Consider the following 18,831-nt stretch of genomic DNA (forward strand, 5'->3'; position numbering starts at 1 on the left):
ATAAATTTAGTTTAGTTTTCACTGACAAATTAAGTACCTGATTTGCCTCAAAGTTTGACAAAGGCGTGTTGCATCCAGTTGAAAATGGCATGACTTTGAAGCCACGATACACAAGACCTTTATCATAAAGCTGCTTGAACACCCACCATATTGATTCCATAAACCATGGATAAAGAGTTTTATAATCATTTTTGAAGTCAATCCATCGTCCCAAACGCTTCGTTATTACCTAACAAACATTACCAGGTAATAATACTGCTACGGAAGCAATAGATGTGCAGGTATATATTGCATGAAAAAAAGTACTTGAACAATATTTTGATAAAATCAACGCAACAACTTAAAAATGCTTTGGCAATTTTGCATTAATCAGAAATATGCAAACCATAAACACACCTTAATGTTAACTTTGCAGCAAACTTTATTAAACCTAACTGATACATTAAAATAAAAATTTTATTGTCACCAAAACTGATGAAGTGATCAGGTATAACAGTATACTGTACTGAGTATAGATGATTTTACTTTGGTTAACAGCAGTGGTTATCAATCGCTGTGCCATCAGTACATTTCAAAGTTTTACAAGAGGTTGAAAAAAGTCTTTGTGATGGAAGGCAAAATGATTTAAAATTGTTTTCTAGGATGCAAATAAATTCTATTCACATTTTATCATCTTTGGAAGGTAATCAAATTAAAGGTGTAACCACATTATTATGATGTATAATGTAAAAACAAAAAAAAAAGATTTCTATCCGATGTTTTTTGAACCATATAATGTGAGTTGCATTAGAGTAGGGTAAACCATTTTGTGTGCCAGGCACCAAAAAGGCTGAGAACCATTGACTTAGAACCAGTATCTGTATGACTTACCGTCAGTAAACTTACATGCATAATGCATGTACAAAGTTTTAAATCAAAATTTAAGTTTAGTTTTCCAGTTTAATATATTTTAAATAGGTATCACGATATTTAAATTTAACATGTTTAGTAAATTTCGTAATATTTATATACTACTTTTTATTAAATTTACATGTGACCTCTAAATTTCTGTCTCACTGATGTGACTGATGTCATATAGAATCACAACTATCCAGCGCATTACATGCAGATACTCTGCTACAATTTTATATATATGTGCGATTTACTTTGAATCTGTCAGGCACAAACCGAAAAGGCTTTTTTAATAATGGCAAGATCTAGAGAAGCCAAACTGTCTCAGAAAGCAGAACCCAACAAAGTCGATCCCTGGCCGATAACACAATCCTTTAAGGTTATATTAGACTCAGTAGAGTCACAGAACGCATGGCAGCAACAATAAAAGTAGTTCAGAATTTATTGAAGTTCTAAAATTTTTATATATTTGAAAAAGGTGCAGTTAATTTTAACAATTGAAACATTTGTACTCGTAGTTTAATCATTTCTGTGTTTGTCCCACCTTATTTATCACTTGTGTGTTTGGGCCTGAGCGTCTGTTATCCTTTCGCACTACCTGTGATACAACTTTATCATGATTTCCATGGATGACATATTTCTCTTGTTTCACTTTGTCATTTATATATTGCATTTCGTGTATTTAGCTGTTTATATTCTGAGAAAGGATCAGTGTTTGGTCCAAAACATGTTAGAAGTTAAGAAAATATGAAGTGTGTTGCATTTGTTGTAATGGTTGCAACTATTTGATACATATTTTGTGTTTACGGCAGGGGTTCCCAACCTTTTTATGTTCTCGTACCACTTAGCCACCACGGATTGTCAACACGTACCACTATTTTCAAAACAACTAATTTCATCCAATATTTGCACAGCAGCATTGTATTAATAACAATGACAGCAGGGAGCAAGATCGACAGAAGTGGCTTACTGAGTGCAGAGAATTTAGTACGGAAAGAAATAAAAGTGTTGTTCGCATATTTTAGCAACTCAAAATTAAATTGTTATACTACTATACTGTATATCGCATGCAACGGAGAGCTGCTCGCGTACCACCTGAAAAGCTCCCGCGTACCACTAGTGGTACGCGTACCACCGGTTGGGAACCCCTGGTTTACGGTTATATACAACAATAAGAGAAAAAAAAAAATTGCAATGATAAGCGAGAAAATTGGGAATGGCAACAGAGTGTAAGAAATGTTTTATGAAATTTGCATCAAACTTTGGTCAAAACTTTGAATGGGTGTTTCAGTGTTGGCATGGAAATAACATAACATAATGTAATAAAGTCCTTTTCATTTTTTATCGATGACATCACATGAAAACAGGATAGTCATTTTAGCTTAACAGGGCATAACAGAAATGGCTTGCGGCCCAAAGGGTGTTTTTTTTATAAAATTGTTATAATGTTAATATTTTCTTTTGGAAGTGGTAGTATAATTAAAGAGTGTATGTAACTTAATTGGTATAATCAAATGCTTTATAAAAAAAAACATTTCAATGTGCCCCAATCACAGCATCATCAACTTATTGCAATAGCACAAAGAAAGTTTCAAAGTAATTAAAATGGAAATAAAATCATGCATGAGATTAATATTCATTCTTATATTTTACAGCTATTTTTAAGTGAAAATTTTGGTTATTAATTTCCATAGCTTTGAAATATCACTCACGTTATGCAGGCTTAATTAAATTTAGATTTCATAAATACATAAAAAATACACTTGAAACGCATATATATCATATTGTATTTGCTAATTAAAAACATTTTTAGATGCTTACATTATAAATTTTATAGGGAATATACATATTTTAAGTAGGCCTAGTAGATTTAAAACACAGGTTTGGTAATTAAAATGATTCCTTTGCAAAACTATTTAAGACCCAGAAAATACTTTCACATACCTCCCATTCAGCAGAATATCTCATTACAATAGATCTGCATTGCCTGTTGTACTCAGCAATCCCCATTTTGGCAACATCTTCAGGTCCCTTTATGCCCAAGGTTTTATCAATTTCATACTCCTTCAAAAACACAAGTAAAAATGTGGGTACTGCTTTATCCAAAAAAAGCACGAGTAAGAGAACAAATGAGAATAGCCTACATATATTTCAAATAAAATAAAGCATCATACCACAGGCAAACCATGGCAATCCCAACCAAATCGTCGTTCGACATAGAATCCACTTTGATGAGCGAAACGTGTCACAATATCTTTGATTGTTCCCGCCAGTATGTGTCCATAATGAGGAAGGCCAGTTGCAAAAGGTGGTCCATCATAAAATGCATACCTACAAATTAACAAAAGAATTGTTGTTTGTCATAAAAGTTTGATATTATTTATCAGAATTATGTGCTAATAATTAACTATAAAAACTTAATATTAGGGTTATAGCCAGAAATGACAGAATGAACATCAATCACTACTGTAAGACCTTGGTTTGCTTTTAGATTGTTTTAAACAAGTTTGAAAAGCATCCAATTTGTTCCAAAGTTCAAGTATCTTTTCTTCTTCTTCTGGGAAGTTAAACCTTTCTGCTACAGCTTCAACCATATTTTAGCCACAATTTAAAGACTACACTAGGTTTTGAGCTTCTAAATTAAAAAACAATGATATCTGTGAATGAAACTCGAAATTGAGAATTAAATTTTTATGCAATTATCAAATTTTTTAGTTGAGTGACTATTTCACCTGCGTCTGTTCATCAAAGTTACAGAATCACAATACGGTGACTGGCAGATTTTCGCTTAATGGGTTTATTATTCTTGTTTTATATGATGAGAAGAATGCATTGCGGTGGAGTAGTGGTTAACGTTGGGGCTAGTATGCTAGAGGTCTTGGGTTTGATTCTTGCCATCGTTTTATTTGTTTCTCTTTTGTTCAATTTTATTTCTAATTTAATTTAGGCCTAGTCATGAGAGGTGAGAGTTTGGGTTGGAGAAGACTAGTTTTAAATTAATTTAAACTTTGGAAAAAATGTCATTTTTAGATGAAAAAGAGCGTTTATTTCAATTCGCAGGCTACTTTAGTAATTTAATCATGCGAAGTGAGAGTTTGGGTCTGCCAGTGAACTAGATGCTGCCACTTCTTTTGGCCTAGCCTAGCAATTATATAAATACTTCTCGATAGCCAATATTTGATATTATACGAGGTTATTGGAATGTTTGGGAAAACTGATGCAACAACGCGCTGAAGCAGTATCCAGGTTTCAGATAGTTTCTGTTGGAACCCGAGTTGAACTTCATGGATTTCTAACGCTTTATCTTGTAACATCTAGCCTTCCCTGACTGCCTTATAAGTTAGTCGGGTCTTGTCAGTCACTCAGTAGATACTAACCCCAAAGACATATAGTGATATCCTAGATAGGTCTATACCCCTATGGTTATGGTCTATATAGTTATGAAATAAATACAATGAAAGCACTATAACTAGCCTGCACTAGCGTATAGCGGATGATGAAAAGCAATCATACTATTACATCACCCCGAAACTCGTAAAAAGAAACTTTATTGGTTGTATCCAAACGTTCAATATTGACTTTTACAGAACCGAAATTAAATGAAGACAGTGAGCTTTTGCTGAGATCTGAATAACGCCAGTCGCGACGTAACATGTGTGAAGTCTGCTATTCGCTGAAGCGGAACTTTTAAAGATACCTATGGTCTTGTGGCACTGCGCTTGGCGGGAATGCACCTACGTTGTGTTAATGCTTGCTTACCTGTCACTGTATTGTTTATTTATTTTTCGCCATAAACTGTGCGGAGCGGAAGTTAGGATGCTAACCGTTGTAGTTATAGCACAATAAAACACATGCTCACGAACAATTAACTAGCAGGAAAAACTGGCAAAGCCCAAGGGCTTAAAATTTGGGAGATAGCAATAATAGAATTGTGCTACCTTGCCATTATGCACATTACTCTGTTATGAAATTGGGTGAGCTACGTAGCCTTATGACCCTTGAGTACATATTATATTTGGGCCTTTTTTGACAAAAACTTGGGTGCACAAAGAAGTCAAGTTGGCCATACGAGCCAGAACTTGTTTATTGGCATGTTTTTAATTGTGAAAGTTGGGTGAATGGCTGCATCCCAGACTGTACGTTTTGGCTTTTTTCAACCCCTACTGGAAAGTTTGCTTTCAGTGCACCGAATATATGTGCCAAAATTTGCACCACGCCAATGTCATACTTATAATACAGAAAATAAAGCAAAATGACAATTATGCGCTAAGAAGTTGGCATAGAAGCCAATCTGGTACATCATACAAACTAGGGTTTTCGTCAAGGTCTTGGGTGCACAAAAAATCCAACAGTGCGCGTTCACAGGCTGCTAGGTGCTGGTATTGATACTTTAGCAAGTCTCGGTCTGCTAAAGCACTTGCTAGTATAAATCATGTAAAAACGCATAAAAACTGTGTCCACAATCAATTAACTGCATACAAAATTTAGCCACGTTCACATAATTGTGCTCATTAACACACCTGAAGCCCTACTGAGGAAAATGCTGGATAAATGTAATGCCAATATTTGCGCCACGCCAACTTCATACCTACAATATACAATAAAGAGCAAAACGACTGTCAACTTCTTATGCAGTTTAGTAGTTGTGATCCTCCAATTTTTAAAGAAAAATTGTCCATCATTCACTCACTCACTTTGCAAACTTTTTAGTTATGTATGCACGAGCAGGCGTATCTTTGTGTAAAAGTGAAAGTGTGTAACACAGTTCACCATTTAATGATGAAAGAGTTTTATCAGTTCTTCTAAATGCTCTGGGTTGCCTGACAACTGTCACAAAATACAAACTGAGAAAAACTTAAAAACGCAATTACCTTTTTTGGCAAATGAAGTTGTGTTTGTAGGTTTTTATTTTATCAGGTATTATCATATTAGAGATATTTATACCCCTTTTGTTGTCTGTATTTAATCGACTTATTGTGACCTGCAAAGGTAAAAATGTTGCTTGGTCGTAATTAGAAATGAAATGATGAAATTCTAACGTAAAACTTAACATATCGCCCAATTTTAATTGCAATTAAACATTTTTCACTTGTTGGAGGTACAGTATTTCATACTAAGAAAATGAAAAACCAGAACCGGAGATTTTGGAAATGCTTAAGTACACGATTTTATTTTCTTCATTAATTTCAACAAATGTAAGAAAATCTAAGAAGCTTCATGAAACCAGGAAGACCAATGGAACCCAGGATAATAAAACCATTAAACCTTTGATGCCCTTAGTATTTAGACGTGACCAAATTTTAATGTCAAAGTTTTTTGTCATCATGCAAATATAGCATAAAAAATTGGTTTTTGATCTGATCATTCCCAGATCTAAACAGGTCGATGAAATATTCATTTCAGCTGATCCAAGTTTCATGCACCCAGGCCTACAGCATAAGTGATTAATTCTGTTTATTCAATTAGGGTGATTAGGTTAAGTCGAATTTTTTCTGTGTTGCCCTATTCCGTATAAATACAGTTATGCATGTGTGGTGATGATCATGGTTGTGCAGTGATGACATGGAATCATTTTTTGGTACTTAATTTTTAAGGCTAACTTTTATTTGTTATAACGTTTAAAGTTTTTTGCTGAGTATGTATGATTGTAAGTTTTGCGTGTGTGCAATGATAGTGTAGTGGCTGAAGCCCTGATTTTACAGTTATGCCAAACGGTTTGATTCTGGGCAGCGATAGACTAGCACTTGGCCTTCCCTTGGGCAAAGTATTGGCGATACTTATTCCTGTTCAAAAATTAGCTCAGTATCCAGACCTTGAGTAATGAAGAACTATTGTCGAGATTATTATATTGCTATCTCAGTCTGAGGATAAAGATTCCAATGTCATACAAATTCAAGGAGAGCCGGTTATGGGAGCCTTTTGGCAGAATGTCTATTGATAATGTCATACTGAAGCACAGAAGACTTCTGCTGGAAAACATCAACAGTAGTGGAGTTCTTTTAGAAACATTGTATGCTGATAATGTCATTACTGAATTGCAATATCAATCCATTAAATATGAAAAGTTGCCTCTGAAAAAAACTCAGCTTCTATTGGACTTTATGAAACACAAGAGAATAACAGATTTTTTGAAGTTTTGCAATGCTTTGAATGAAGATTATACCTGGATTAGTAATCAATTGCTCTGTGAAGTGGAGGCTACTGGTGTAAATTCAAATGATCACGTTGGTAAGATGCATGTTCTGCATTAGTTTTACTGAAGTTCCTCTAAGTACCTGGCTTTTATAACATTCCCAGTGTCACTTAGTGTTTCCTGGTTGTTATCGTATATGTTATAAGTGCTTCAGTGTTACTGATGTTTACAGTGTAATAACGTTGGTAAAATACTGGGCATTTAAAGGCACCAGTTTTGTATTGGCTTATTTTATACATATTTGCTGGAGCATAGTCTGCACTGCTGCATAATTCGCCCCATTGTTTTGCTGACAAGTTGGATAGAAACTTCTATTTTATGAATAACCTGCTTCTGCTTTTTCTTCATTTCCTGATAGGCCTATTCCTTTTGAGATAGATCAATGGTAATTGGTGAGCCATGAGCCAAAATAAAAAAGTTGTCTATTTTCAATTTGTGAAATATGCACAAAGTGGGTAGATTTTTCGAATGAAAGTACGGGCTATACCTCAATAAATATGAAAGATATGTTTATATACATTTGGTATAAGATTTTTCTGTATGCAAAATTGTACAAGTATGTTTTTCAGGAGTGGAGGAAAACTTAACATTTGAAATTCCTGCTGATAAGGCTAGTTTGGTGCCAACTGAAAAGGAAATGATGAAATTGAGCAAAGCTTTGATATCTTTTAACTGTGATTGGGAGATGCTTGCATTTGATCTTGGATTAAAAACAGCAGACATAGAACGATGCAAAAAGTCAAATAGCACAGAAATTATGCAATGCATGTCGATGTTAGTTACTTGGCTTCGACGTCACGGTTCATCAGCAGTTTTTTCAAAATTATATGAAGTAATAAAAACTACTCATTGTGATCCAGCATGCATGATCAATTTGATAAAAATCTTCTCAGATGAATGATTTTATAAAACATATGTTATGAATATTATTTCTATAAATGGATGTATTTTTGTGAAGTATGTATCATGTTTGATGTAATGTTGTATTAAGCATAGTTTTTGCTGTTGTTCTTCAATCCATAATTTTGTATTGTACTGCACTGTTGTGATATCTGTTATCAATGTGAAATTGTGCAAACACATATGCTTGTGGCGATGTCTGTATTCAAAAACGCGATTTTGATGAAATGTCATTCATTTTTTACAGTTACTACTATGCATTGAGTTAGGTTTATGATTTACTAAAAAATTTAAAGATGACTGGAACTTTGCTGGTACAAGCACAGGATATCGTGAAAAGAAGGCTTTGTGGCAACAGTTTACCAGTCCAATTGTTTTCAAACCTTCAGTCAGCTGAGACTGATATTTATAACTTGCTTAAAAGGACGGTTGAATATGCTGAAAGCAATTCACTGCTCATAATTGGACCTAAGAGTTGTGGGAAAAGCACCTTGATTAAAAAGGTGGTGTCACGTGTAAAGAAAAATGAGAATGCTACCAAAAATTTGCTTGTAGTCAATTTAAATGGATATATGCAAACCGATGACAGGTATAATTACATGTTCATACTAGTGGTACTCCAATACTGAAGTTACTCCAAATTGGTGTAACTTCAGTATTAGAAAGCAAACTGATCTGTAATGTATTGGAAATAATATCACATGCTGTTGCTGCTTTTTTATATATTGTTACTTTATGCTGTAAAATTATAAAATTTATACCTATATACTATCTATATTAAACAGAATAGCTCTTGATGAAATTACTCGGCAGTTGCAATTGGAAAATACTATTGGGGATAAAGTATTTGGCTCATTCGCTGAAACTCTTTCATTTCTGCTGCAAGCCCTTCGCACAGGAAGCAATGAATCACAGCCTATACTATTTCTTTTGGAAGAATTTGACTTGTTTGCTCAACATAAAAATCAGACACTTCTTTACAACCTGTTTGATATTGCTCAGGCTGGTTTGACACCACTCGCAGTCATAGGAGTAACTTGTAGAATTGATGTGATGGAGCTATTGGAGAAACGAGTTAAATCAAGATTTTCTCATCGACAAATATTCATTTGCAATACGTGGACATTTAAGGAATATGTCGGAGCATTTAAAGATTGCCTGCAGATAAAAGTTGAGGAAAAGAAAAAGAAGGCCAAATGGAAAATCTTTCTAGCAAAATGGAATAAAAACATTGATATGCTAAGTGAAGACCTTACTGTTTTAGAAATCCTTGAAAAGCAATTTCTAATTAGTCAGGGCCTTTCAGGGTTACAAAAATTGTTAATGTACCCTGTATGGTTGTTGAGCAACCAGCACCCACTAATAACACCAGCTGATATAGAGGAATCTGCAAAATCATTATTTGCAGATTCAAAAGCAAATATTTTGCATGGTGTCTCAGTGTTGGAACTGTGCCTTATTATTTCTATGAACCATTTGATGATAATCCATGATAATCAGCCATTTAATTTTCATATGGTATATAACGAATTTTTAAAGTTTTCACAGAAGAAGTCACACATTCTGCATAATTATTCAAAAGCAGTTGTTCTGAAAGCATTTGAACATCTCATTGAACTTGAATTACTAAAAACAAGAGATCATTCTGGCATAGGAATAAGTAAGATTCAGAAGGAATATCAGCCTATGGTATTACTTGTTGAAAACTCCCAATTGTTGGAGGCTATTGGAAAATATCCAGGTTGTCCTACTGATGTCAAACAGTGGGCACAGTCATCTATTGTTTAAACTCAAGATGTGGGATTGCTTTTAATGCATAGAATTTTGAATGGAAATCTTCATTTTGATGTTGTAACTACTAAAGAAATAACTGTGACATGTGGATCAAAATCACTTTGAAATTACCTTGTTTGTATTAATATTGTCATATTTCATAGCTATTAGTAGGTATCAGTCAGACAAGGTTTACTTTGAGTTCAAGACATAACTTACATAATAATTTCACTACATTAGCCATTTTCTAACAAATTTTCTTTTATTTAACTGTAACACACAAATGTTTGGAAATTGAAAATGCACTCACATTTTGCCACTGCACATGAAGGAATTAATGTATAATAACACTGATGACAAACAGCAGCACAGAATATAAATGTAATCATTATGCAATGACACTAACAGCACAATATAGAGTAAAATATTAGATTTAATTGCAATGTCCCCAATTTAATCTTTTATGAAGATATGGTGTGATGATAAAGTATAAAGATGATTGGATTTTACTTCCTGTTGTATAATTTTTGAAGTTGTTGAAGGTTTTCCCGGAGGATGGCAACTTCATCATTTTTCCCTAATCGTATAGCTTCATCAAGACATTTTGAAATATAACATATTTGCTGTAGCATTGGGTCATCTTTACCATTTGATTTTTCATCTTCAAGAAATGGATTTTTGGAGGTGGTAGGTTGTTCAATGGCAAAGGTTGATGTCCGAGACCCGGACTCTTCACTTTGCAAGAAAGGATTTGTGTTGACAAGCAACTTACTTTTTCCCTGATTTTGGTATTTTCCACTAGGCTGCGTTTTACTCAATTTCTTTGAGTTTCTGTTGTCTGACATAATAGGATTTCTTGCATTTTGTCGACGGTATTCATTTTTTAACTCCTTCAAATTGTTATTCAAACTTTCCATTTCTTCAAACCTCGCAGAGGCCTGGGCTTGAGCCATCATCTGTTCAACGTATTGTATCTGCTCAAGGATTGGGTCTCGTTCATCTGCAGCATATTTCTTTTTTTTACGAATAGTCAGTTTGTCAATTGGGTAGTCCGATGTCCAGCCATCGCTAAGCACCAGAGGCTGAGCCGATGTCACACTTGGTGATTCTGATGTGTACATTGATTTTTTGCTTAAATCAGAAAAACAATAATTGTTATTATCATAGAAAATTTTATTGGTTTGATTTTATTTAAGTAATACTAAATAGTCAATTTTTCAAGAGCTCCGACAATTTTCTTTGCTTTTTACGGCATATCAAAAAACAGACTTGGTGAGGAATTGTATTATTTTAAACGGCATAGTATACCAAAGCCAACTATCGTTATTAGAATTTAATGTCTAATATACTTTTCAACAATTTCTCGTTCTTTCTGGAGCCGCTGCAATTCTTGCACACGTTTAGCTTCTGCTCTTTCTCTTTCAGCTTCCTCAATTTGCTGCCTTAATTTTCTTTCTTTTTCTTTTCTCCTTGCTTTCTGCAACATTTCCAGCTTTGGTAGTGAGGGTAAAGATTGCAGTGTCAACATATTTTCCTGGCAAAAACAGCTACACATTAACGACTGAAGAAGTTTTTTTGCAAAAGCAGATCTAGTACAACATCCAGGTAGTAATTCAGAAGTTTTAAATCTGTAGTTTAATAGTGTTGAAGTTCTACACAATACCTGCAGATTAAACCAACAAAAATAGTTTATTGAACAATACTAACAAGCAAATTTCTTCTTTGAAGTGAGGGGCAAATCCAAAAACAAGTTGGCCGTAATGCAGAGAGTGGCTGTCAGTAAATATAATGGAAAGGATTTGTAATAGTATGTAGTGGTTAAGCAATTATTGTCACAAATAAGTGGCAAAAAGAGCAAATCTTTATTTTCATCGCTTAATTATGACGAGGATGGCTGAGAAACAATATGGATGGCTAATGTATTTGGATCAAGTATGAACAGATTGTTTTAATTTTGGCAAAAACTGCTTAACCACTACATATTATTAAAAATCCTTTCACCAGTATGTTTAGTTACAACTACTGCATGATGTAAGGCCAACTTGTTTTTGTACTTGCCCCTCACTTTAATATATCCTCACAGACTCATGTGGAACATATAGTGCAAACATAGAAAGAAAGTTACTTGTAAATATATATGGGAAGCAATCCTGATTGCGTTCTGTAATCGCATTTCTCCTCGAGTGGGAGGTTTCTCCTCATCTTTAGTGTTTAAAGCAGCGATCTTCTTACTTAGCACATCAATCGTTTCATACAGCTTTATCATTTTAAATCTCATGTCACTGGCACTGTTCAAGTCGTAATCCTCCTCTCCAATGCTAAGATTTAAATATACTTCAATAATTTGAATTTCTCCATTCATTACATGCTTACAACAAATACATTTGCCAATCAATAGAAAATTTTATCAGCCCAACCGATAAATATTCAATTATTCCAAATTTTAAAAACACTCAAATAAAACCAAATTGATTTCTTTGTGAAATAACAGTTATAATTTTTCTATTATTTCCATAAAAAATTTATAACTTCCAGCTACAATTGCATACAATCAGCTATTACTAACTTTAGGGAATCGGCCATACGTTCGTATTCAGGAGCATGTCTTGTAGCTGCATCTGTGGCAGTGCGCAGCCTCTAATATAATCAGTATGCATGAAAAACAGGTTGCCATACATTTTTAATTATTTAACATACCTAGGAATCCAAAATCAAAGGACACAGACTACTCAGTAAGTATATGCAGACTAATAACAGAGTTGAATTTGAAAGTATCCATCCAACACAAAACTTACACACCTCATAGAGCATAACTAAGATTGGCTGGTTAAATTGTTGTTCTATTTTATCCTTTCGTTTTAGGAGAACCTTGTAGCATTCATGGCAGCACCGAATTTTAAGCTCCGATTCAGATTGGGGCAGTGTGGACACATTTAACAATGACCTCGTTCTCAGTTGGCTGACGGTGGCCTTTTTTAATGTTTGTACAACTATATCTGTTGGTCAAAATGAGAAAAAAAACTTAATTTAAATTTGCAAATAAATCTACTGAACAAACCAGACAACTGAAAGCTTCACTTTTCATATTTAACAAGCACTATAAACATGGAAGTAGCTATTTTGAACTGAAGCGTGCTGTTAAGGAATGGAGCTTAAGATTGATAAGGCAAAGTACACGCAATAAAGGAAATTAGATGTTTAGACAAGGATTACAAAATAGTGTTGGGATAATGGGCAATAATGTTCAGGTTTTTTATGAAACTTAAAAAACGTCAGTGCGATTCAATGAATTTTCCCAGTTAAAAGAGTGATAGGTGTAAAATATTACTACTTTGCAGTATGGATTCAATAAATACCATTGTGATATAACTGAACAAATATATCATGATACCTGCAAGCTCAAAGGGTATGTAGAGGGAACATTTGGTGCACATGATGGCACCACAGAGCCTACAGTGATGTCTCCGTCTGGCTACATTGAAGCGATCACCACATGTTGGACAAAATGGCACATCACCATCTTTCACCCAAGGAACAAGGCTTTGTTCAAACTCTGTAGTGAAGCAAAGCGATAAACTATATATATATGAAGGGTGCAAGTAGAATTATATCCTTTAAAATATATTGCAAGCTTTATAGTTATACAAATATTCAGTATATAAATGGGTGTATTCAGTGAGGGTAATATAACATTTTAACCAAACGTAATTACCACATTCCAAAAACCATAATTAATCATGTTATTCTGTACATCTCATCAAACAAAGTGATTAATTCAAAACTTAACCAAGGCAGTTTTACAACTTAATACAATCATGCATAATTAGCAATAAAGCTTGTATATATAAAATATTTAATAGCATTTTCATTGCTTGCAAAACAAACAGTAAAAAGTATGCTACATATGGGTAACCAATGACCAAAGAAAGAGCAGAAATTTTATGCAGTACTTCCTCGATTATCTGGTCTAGTTGGGACAATGTTTTTTTAAGCTTGAGCGGATAATTAAATTCTTACATATAAAAGGTATACCAATGCTTCTACATTTCATGTTGCCTTTCGAATACGAGGACATCTCAAGATCTTAACATACAGTATAGGATTCAGTGTTAACAATGAACTGCAAGTACAGTAACATTAATGTGAATAGGCAATATGAGACACGTCGTTTTAGCTATAGCTGCAGAAGGCTTCACAATTTGTTTTACTGTATTGTTATGTCATAAAGCCTCTTCATCAGATGACAGGATAATCAAATGCCAGTTAAAAGAGGTACGGATAACCGAGGAAGCACTGTAAAAGCATTTTTTCATAAGACTGATTAAGCAAAAAGTTTGTATTTCAAATATCCAGGTCAGTCATGACTAGGGCCATTTTTATTTTGACCTAAAAAAAAATTTTTTTGACTTTATTTTTATCAAATTTTGACTTTATTTTGACCTAACGAAATTGCTTATTTGTAGAGGCCACAGTTCTTCCTCCAGTTACCCAAACATAATATTTTGTCGATTTCAGACCCAAACGTAATATTTTGTCGAAAAGTCAAGGTGTTTTATGGATTATAAAAAGTGCGTCGTGTTTTTTGGCGATAGATTTAGGTAGCTTGTGTTATCTTGTGAAAAGGGCACTTTGCCTCGATTTTCTCCGCATGGTAAATTCTAATAAACAGCAAATTAAACAGGGAATGCTTGTTGTTGCTCCAATCCAGCTTGATGGCGTTTACTTTTCCTGTGGCTTTCAACAAAATACTTTTTATCGCACTTCACTATAACCTCGCAAAAATTGCACCTTAAATCACCCCCGGGAGTTGCATTAAATTCATCAGAAAAATCTCGACAAATCTGTCTAACTTTTGCTGAAGACGATTTAGCTTGCTTAGGCATTTTTGTATTACAGAATGTCAGTAGACTATTCCTAAAATCCAAACTGTTGATCTTCGAAAATACTACGTTTATGAAGAGGAAGTGTTTTATAAGAATTATTTAAATACGTAACAATGAATAAACAATGGACAATTTGCGATAAAAGTTACTGCTGATCCAAGTGGGCATTGTGACTTATTTCCTGCTTTTATGGGTTAATATGGTTTAATTGTGTCGCAGTTCCTGATTTACAATGCTTCCACGAGGATTTTTACAAGAATTACTCTCAAGAAACACAAAAACTTTGTAAAAAGCTATATTTTGACAAATTTTGACTTTATTGAAAATTTTGACTTTATTGTAAATTTTGACTTTATTTTGACCTATAAACTTCTTAGAAACAATCCCCTAGGTGCTGAAAACAACTTTATTCTTTGATTCGTGGTCAGACGAGGTCCTTAAAATTTTTTGACTTTATTGACTTTTGCGGGCCCTAGTCATGACTAATATTATCTTAACAATGCATGCCATGTAAAGGTGCAAATTAATTTTTTACAACGCTTAAAGAAAAACAATAAGTTTTCATACGTACATACCTGGGCAAAAATTAACGCATTCACATTACACAGTAAATTATGATTAAATGTAAATTATAATAGCATGCTTTACGTCAAAAATTTTTAACAATACTTTACCTTTTCGCTTGGCAGTATCTAACTCGCCAAATAATATTAACTAGAGAAAAATAGAAAAGACTGCATGAAAAACTGCAATAAGTTAACAAATATATAAATTTTGTTGAACATTGTTTTTGCAGTAAACTCGGCGGTGGCCAGATAGGATAAAAATTATATACAATTTTCTCCTATATACAAATATATACGTAAGCAAAATGTTTCATGCAGAGAAAGCCAAGTGTTGAAATTATACATGCCACCTAAAACAACTGAGGAAGTCATGCACAAATACAAAGTGTTATTTGGAGGGAGTAAAAAGCGCTCGCTAAAATGCTAAGTGAAAATGATACCTTTTTTATTTCCTCTTCCAGTTAATCTAACATGGCTCAACAGCTAAAGAATTGCATCTTACAATTAGATACAATGTAGTAGGACCATAATTTTATACAGTTTCGTTGGACAAGAAAACAGGTGTAAGTCATAATTCAATACCAACACTGTCAAACTGAACAGTTAAACACAAATTTGTTTAGCAGGAATACCTTATCTAGCCTGATAAGAACCTTGTTTGATTCGATTACAAATCTATCAATTCTTGCATCTCTAATTTTCTTAAATTTTTCCAAATGGCTTCTGGTAGCACCTAAAAACAACTGAATGTTGACTGCGCAGGAGTTTTTATTGCCAATAGATGTAATATAAATACATAAATATACGTATTAAATACAGTGGAAGGTGGTTAACTGAACTTCCTTCAACAAGTTCCTCAAATATGAGATCAGCACAAAGCTACTTCACTATCCACAACAACTATTTAATCAACTTTAGATAACTTCAGAAAATTCAGTAACTTAATCGGTCTCTTTTACTTTGAGTTAGCAAGCTTCCACTGCATTTTATTAATTATTTATAAAATTGGTTGTACGCCAAAAAATGGAGCACAACATAACTCATCTTACAATATGTCAGAATATGAATTCAAAATTCTAACAATGAACATGCGCAACAAACACTAGGTTACAGTTAACTACCATTAACTCTGAAAATTACCAAAAATCTCACCAAATTCTTGTGGTTCCCATTCTGGTACAGTGACATTTGGCGAATGTTGAAATGAACTTGGATCAGAATTTCTGCCATCTACATCCGCCTCTCTACGTAATAATGCCCCTTTGGCTTTACTGAATAAACCTTTGAAAATACATTACCTGTAATCAGTTAAGGCTTGTACAAGAAAAATATTACCCAAAATCGGTTTTAAGGTTTGGCTTTGGCAAACGGTACAACTTTTTTAACTTTTCAAACTAACTGCTAATTTTCAGCTGTAATTAAATATGTTAGTATAAAGTTTGAAAGATTGTTTAAAGAAATGTAAGAACCCATTTCAGTCCCTCTAACCCCCTTAAACAATACTGTGCCAAAACCATATCTAGCTTTCTGAACTTGGTTAGTGGACACATGTCAGCACTTTTTGTTAGCTGCTTTCGATACAATTTTTTATTAGAAAAATAAAAACTCAGCAACTGCTAATGTTGTAAAGTTAAGTGCAAAATATAGGAATCCATCCTTTTGCAACATATAGAAAAAAATTCTAGAAATAATCAGCTGGTTTACATCTATTAAAAATATTTCAGTTTCTAAATGACAACAAAAAGTGTTTGGCTAGGTCAAAACAAAAAGCTCAAATTGACTTGCTGCAAATTTATTCCAATTTACTCATTTATTTAGTTTTTCCCTAAAGATTATGTACACCAAATGCAGTAATATTCAATCAGAACTTTTTTAGAAGAAACAAGAAAACTGCCATACTCTGCAGTGCGGGTTGAGAAAAAAATCACTATTGTGGTTTGTATCAAGCAGATGCCGATGATAAGGGAAGGTGGAATAAACTGTCATGAGAAATCAACAGCCAACTTCTACATGTGCACTATGACGATGATGAAAGTTTCACCTGTATACTTCAGATGAATTTTTAAATTGGCCATTTTGTGCAGCTCTGCAATTGGTGTTTTAATAAACCCATTCCAAGTTAAGGCCACCATCTTGTTTTGGGTGGCAAAACATTTTCGATCGCCTATGCTTAACAAGGGAAATTGTAAACTCATTTTGATTCTTATCAAGACAGTACTGCACTCTAATATTATGCTATATGGTAGGTATAAGACTAGACCCACTTCTTCATCAAAAAAAATATATTTATTGCTTAATAAGTTTGATAATTGTGAGAAATGCATTCAAAAAATCAAATTGATCATTTCTTTTTTATGAGCACGAGCGAGAGGGTGAGCGCGCTCAGTTTTTGAGAATATGAGTGGAAGCAGCACTGGTCAGCATGTTGGCAGTCTGAACATGGTTGCATGCCCGACTGAAAGTACGGCAGTTTATCAACAAGAACTTATGCACGCAAATTCACAAGTTTCGGCATGCAATAAAACCTCAATTCTTTTTTATTTATTATAAATGGGTGAGTAGTAAAATATTTGGTGTACATGTTGATGAATTTTGTATATGCAGGTGCCACACATTCCATTATGGGTTGCATCGTCTACTACTAAAGGTATGATATATGCCTCACCTATGGTCTGGAAAGTTCAGTAGTTTTTGACGAGAAAACGTGTTTGCAAAGGCGCAAATTTTGGCGTTATTGTGTGCACCAAAGCCTCAATTTTTCATTTATTTATGATAAATTGGCGTTTAAACAACCAACTTTTTTTGTATGTTTACTATAAATCGGTATGAAGGTAAAAAAATCTTTTTTATACAGTATTAAAAAATCTATTTTTTTTATATTCTGCATGAAAATTTTAAAATCTACCAACCTTTAATTTGATCAAAAACAGCTTTATCTTCAGCTGTATGAAAACTTTCAAAATGATTCTGAAGTTTATGAAACGATCCGAGGTCCTGTACGCAAATTGGGCAAAGGAATCCTTCGCGAATACCACTGCCGCTTTCCATTGTAAGAACGAAAGCTAAATTTTAAAAACGGCACATCCCTGACATCAACCCAACATGACGAGCAGAGAACACAGCCGATCCTACTAACGTACCCATCAGCGGTTGTTGTCTATGAACCACGGATTTTCACGACGTGGCTCACAAATATTGTGAGCCACATACTCGTAGGAGCCATGTTACTTGCTCAAAACTCTGTAATTGCAAACTATTGCAAATAACGACACTTTCATGGTAACTATCTAAAAGGCAAAATTTCTTTGTTCGCCTCTACTGTACTTAACAATGGAAATTGTCGACCCACTTTGATTCTTTTTTAAAGTCCAAGTGTTTCAGACATCGGATTGCAAATATGAATTTCTTAACACATTAAAGAAGAAATGTTGGTTTGGTTTGTTTTCAGCAATTTCAATTTTACGTATTGGACTTGTTCGATATGAAGTTATTACGTATTTATTATGAAGACGTTACCCAAACTTTTCAATTTGGTTCAGTATCCAATAGAGTGTGTATGTTCAATATTTCAACTGCGCAAGCACTGAGTCAAAACCATAATCAAAATGAATTAAATGACGTCACA

General features: G+C 33.8%; 4 protein-coding genes across 5 annotated transcripts in view; 2 read left to right on the forward strand and 2 right to left on the reverse strand.

The window, feature by feature from the left end:
• The window catches only part of LOC143458694 (isoleucine--tRNA ligase, cytoplasmic-like), a 28,889-nt gene extending 25,340 nt beyond the window's left edge, over positions 1 to 3,549 (reverse strand). Inside the window, exons 1-4 of the mRNA XM_076955545.1 lie at positions 3,367 to 3,549; positions 3,066 to 3,222; positions 2,836 to 2,955; positions 38 to 229 (exon numbers count right to left, since the gene is read on the reverse strand). Coding sequence (XP_076811660.1) covers positions 38 to 229; positions 2,836 to 2,955; positions 3,066 to 3,222; positions 3,367 to 3,485 — 588 coding nt within the window. The 5' untranslated portion in view covers positions 3,486 to 3,549. The remainder of the gene's footprint in view (positions 1 to 37; positions 230 to 2,835; positions 2,956 to 3,065; positions 3,223 to 3,366) is intronic.
• Positions 3,550 to 4,283: 734 nt separating this feature from the next.
• LOC143458969 (origin recognition complex subunit 4-like) lies at positions 4,284 to 9,862 on the forward strand. Its single transcript, XM_076955885.1, has 3 exons — positions 4,284 to 7,119; positions 7,654 to 8,573; positions 8,770 to 9,862. The coding sequence occupies exons 2-3, from the start codon at positions 8,281 to 8,283 to the stop codon at positions 9,770 to 9,772; spliced, it is 1,296 nt and encodes a 431-aa protein (XP_076812000.1). The 5' UTR covers positions 4,284 to 7,119; positions 7,654 to 8,280; the 3' UTR covers positions 9,773 to 9,862.
• LOC143458975 (death domain-containing protein CRADD-like) lies at positions 6,596 to 7,985 on the forward strand. The gene is made up of 3 exons (XM_076955892.1): positions 6,596 to 6,708; positions 6,752 to 7,119; positions 7,654 to 7,985. The coding sequence occupies exons 1-3, from the start codon at positions 6,596 to 6,598 to the stop codon at positions 7,983 to 7,985; spliced, it is 813 nt and encodes a 270-aa protein (XP_076812007.1).
• Positions 9,863 to 9,998: 136 nt separating the features above from the next.
• Positions 9,999 to 18,443, reverse strand: LOC143458968 (rabenosyn-5-like). Of its 2 annotated transcripts, none has more exons than XM_076955884.1 (10): positions 18,116 to 18,443; positions 16,359 to 16,487; positions 15,839 to 15,939; positions 15,315 to 15,354; positions 13,149 to 13,310; positions 12,557 to 12,753; positions 12,324 to 12,394; positions 11,883 to 12,075; positions 11,107 to 11,291; positions 9,999 to 10,888 (listed from the first exon to the last, which is right to left on the reverse strand). In XM_076955884.1, exons 1-10 carry the CDS (start codon positions 18,252 to 18,254, stop codon positions 10,264 to 10,266), a joined length of 1,842 nt encoding a protein of 613 aa, XP_076811999.1. In that variant the 5' UTR covers positions 18,255 to 18,443; the 3' UTR covers positions 9,999 to 10,263. The 2 variants fall into 2 exon arrangements, with proteins under 2 accessions (XP_076811999.1, XP_076811998.1); XM_076955883.1 differs by lacking the exon at positions 15,315 to 15,354 and adding an exon at positions 15,647 to 15,689 and having other exon boundaries at positions 18,116 to 18,441.
• Positions 18,444 to 18,831: the final 388 nt, after the last annotated feature.

Source organism: Clavelina lepadiformis, chromosome 5 (assembly GCF_947623445.1).
Source record: "Clavelina lepadiformis chromosome 5, kaClaLepa1.1, whole genome shotgun sequence".
NCBI classification, from domain to species: Eukaryota; Metazoa; Chordata; class Ascidiacea; order Aplousobranchia; family Clavelinidae; genus Clavelina; species Clavelina lepadiformis.

What these genes read in the sequence shown, in the direction of transcription:
- LOC143458975 (XM_076955892.1), top strand. Translation starts at nt 6,596, where the DNA reads ATGCCAAACGGTTTGATTCTGGGCAGCGATAGACTAGCACTTGGCCTT. An exon ending in GCTCAGTATCCAGACCTTGA is followed by an intron (nt 6,709 to 6,751) that starts GTAATGAAGAAC and finishes TTGCTATCTCAG; the next exon opens with TCTGAGGATAAAGATTCCAA. An exon ending in AAATTCAAATGATCACGTTG is followed by an intron (nt 7,120 to 7,653) that starts GTAAGATGCATG and finishes TATGTTTTTCAG; the next exon opens with GAGTGGAGGAAAACTTAACA.
- LOC143458969 (XM_076955885.1), top strand. Translation starts at nt 8,281, where the DNA reads ATGACTGGAACTTTGCTGGTACAAGCACAGGATATCGTGAAAAGAAGG. An exon ending in TATATGCAAACCGATGACAG is followed by an intron (nt 8,574 to 8,769) that starts GTATAATTACAT and finishes TATATTAAACAG; the next exon opens with AATAGCTCTTGATGAAATTA.
- LOC143458968 (XM_076955883.1), bottom strand. Translation starts at nt 18,254, where the DNA reads ATGGAAAGCGGCAGTGGTATTCGCGAAGGATTCCTTTGCCCAATTTGC. An exon ending in TGTTTTTGATCAAATTAAAG is followed by an intron (nt 16,488 to 18,115) that starts GTTGGTAGATTT and finishes GTATTTTCAAAG; the next exon opens with GTTTATTCAGTAAAGCCAAA. An exon ending in TCTTAGTTATGCTCTATGAG is followed by an intron (nt 12,395 to 12,556) that starts GTGTGTAAGTTT and finishes TGATTATATTAG; the next exon opens with AGGCTGCGCACTGCCACAGA.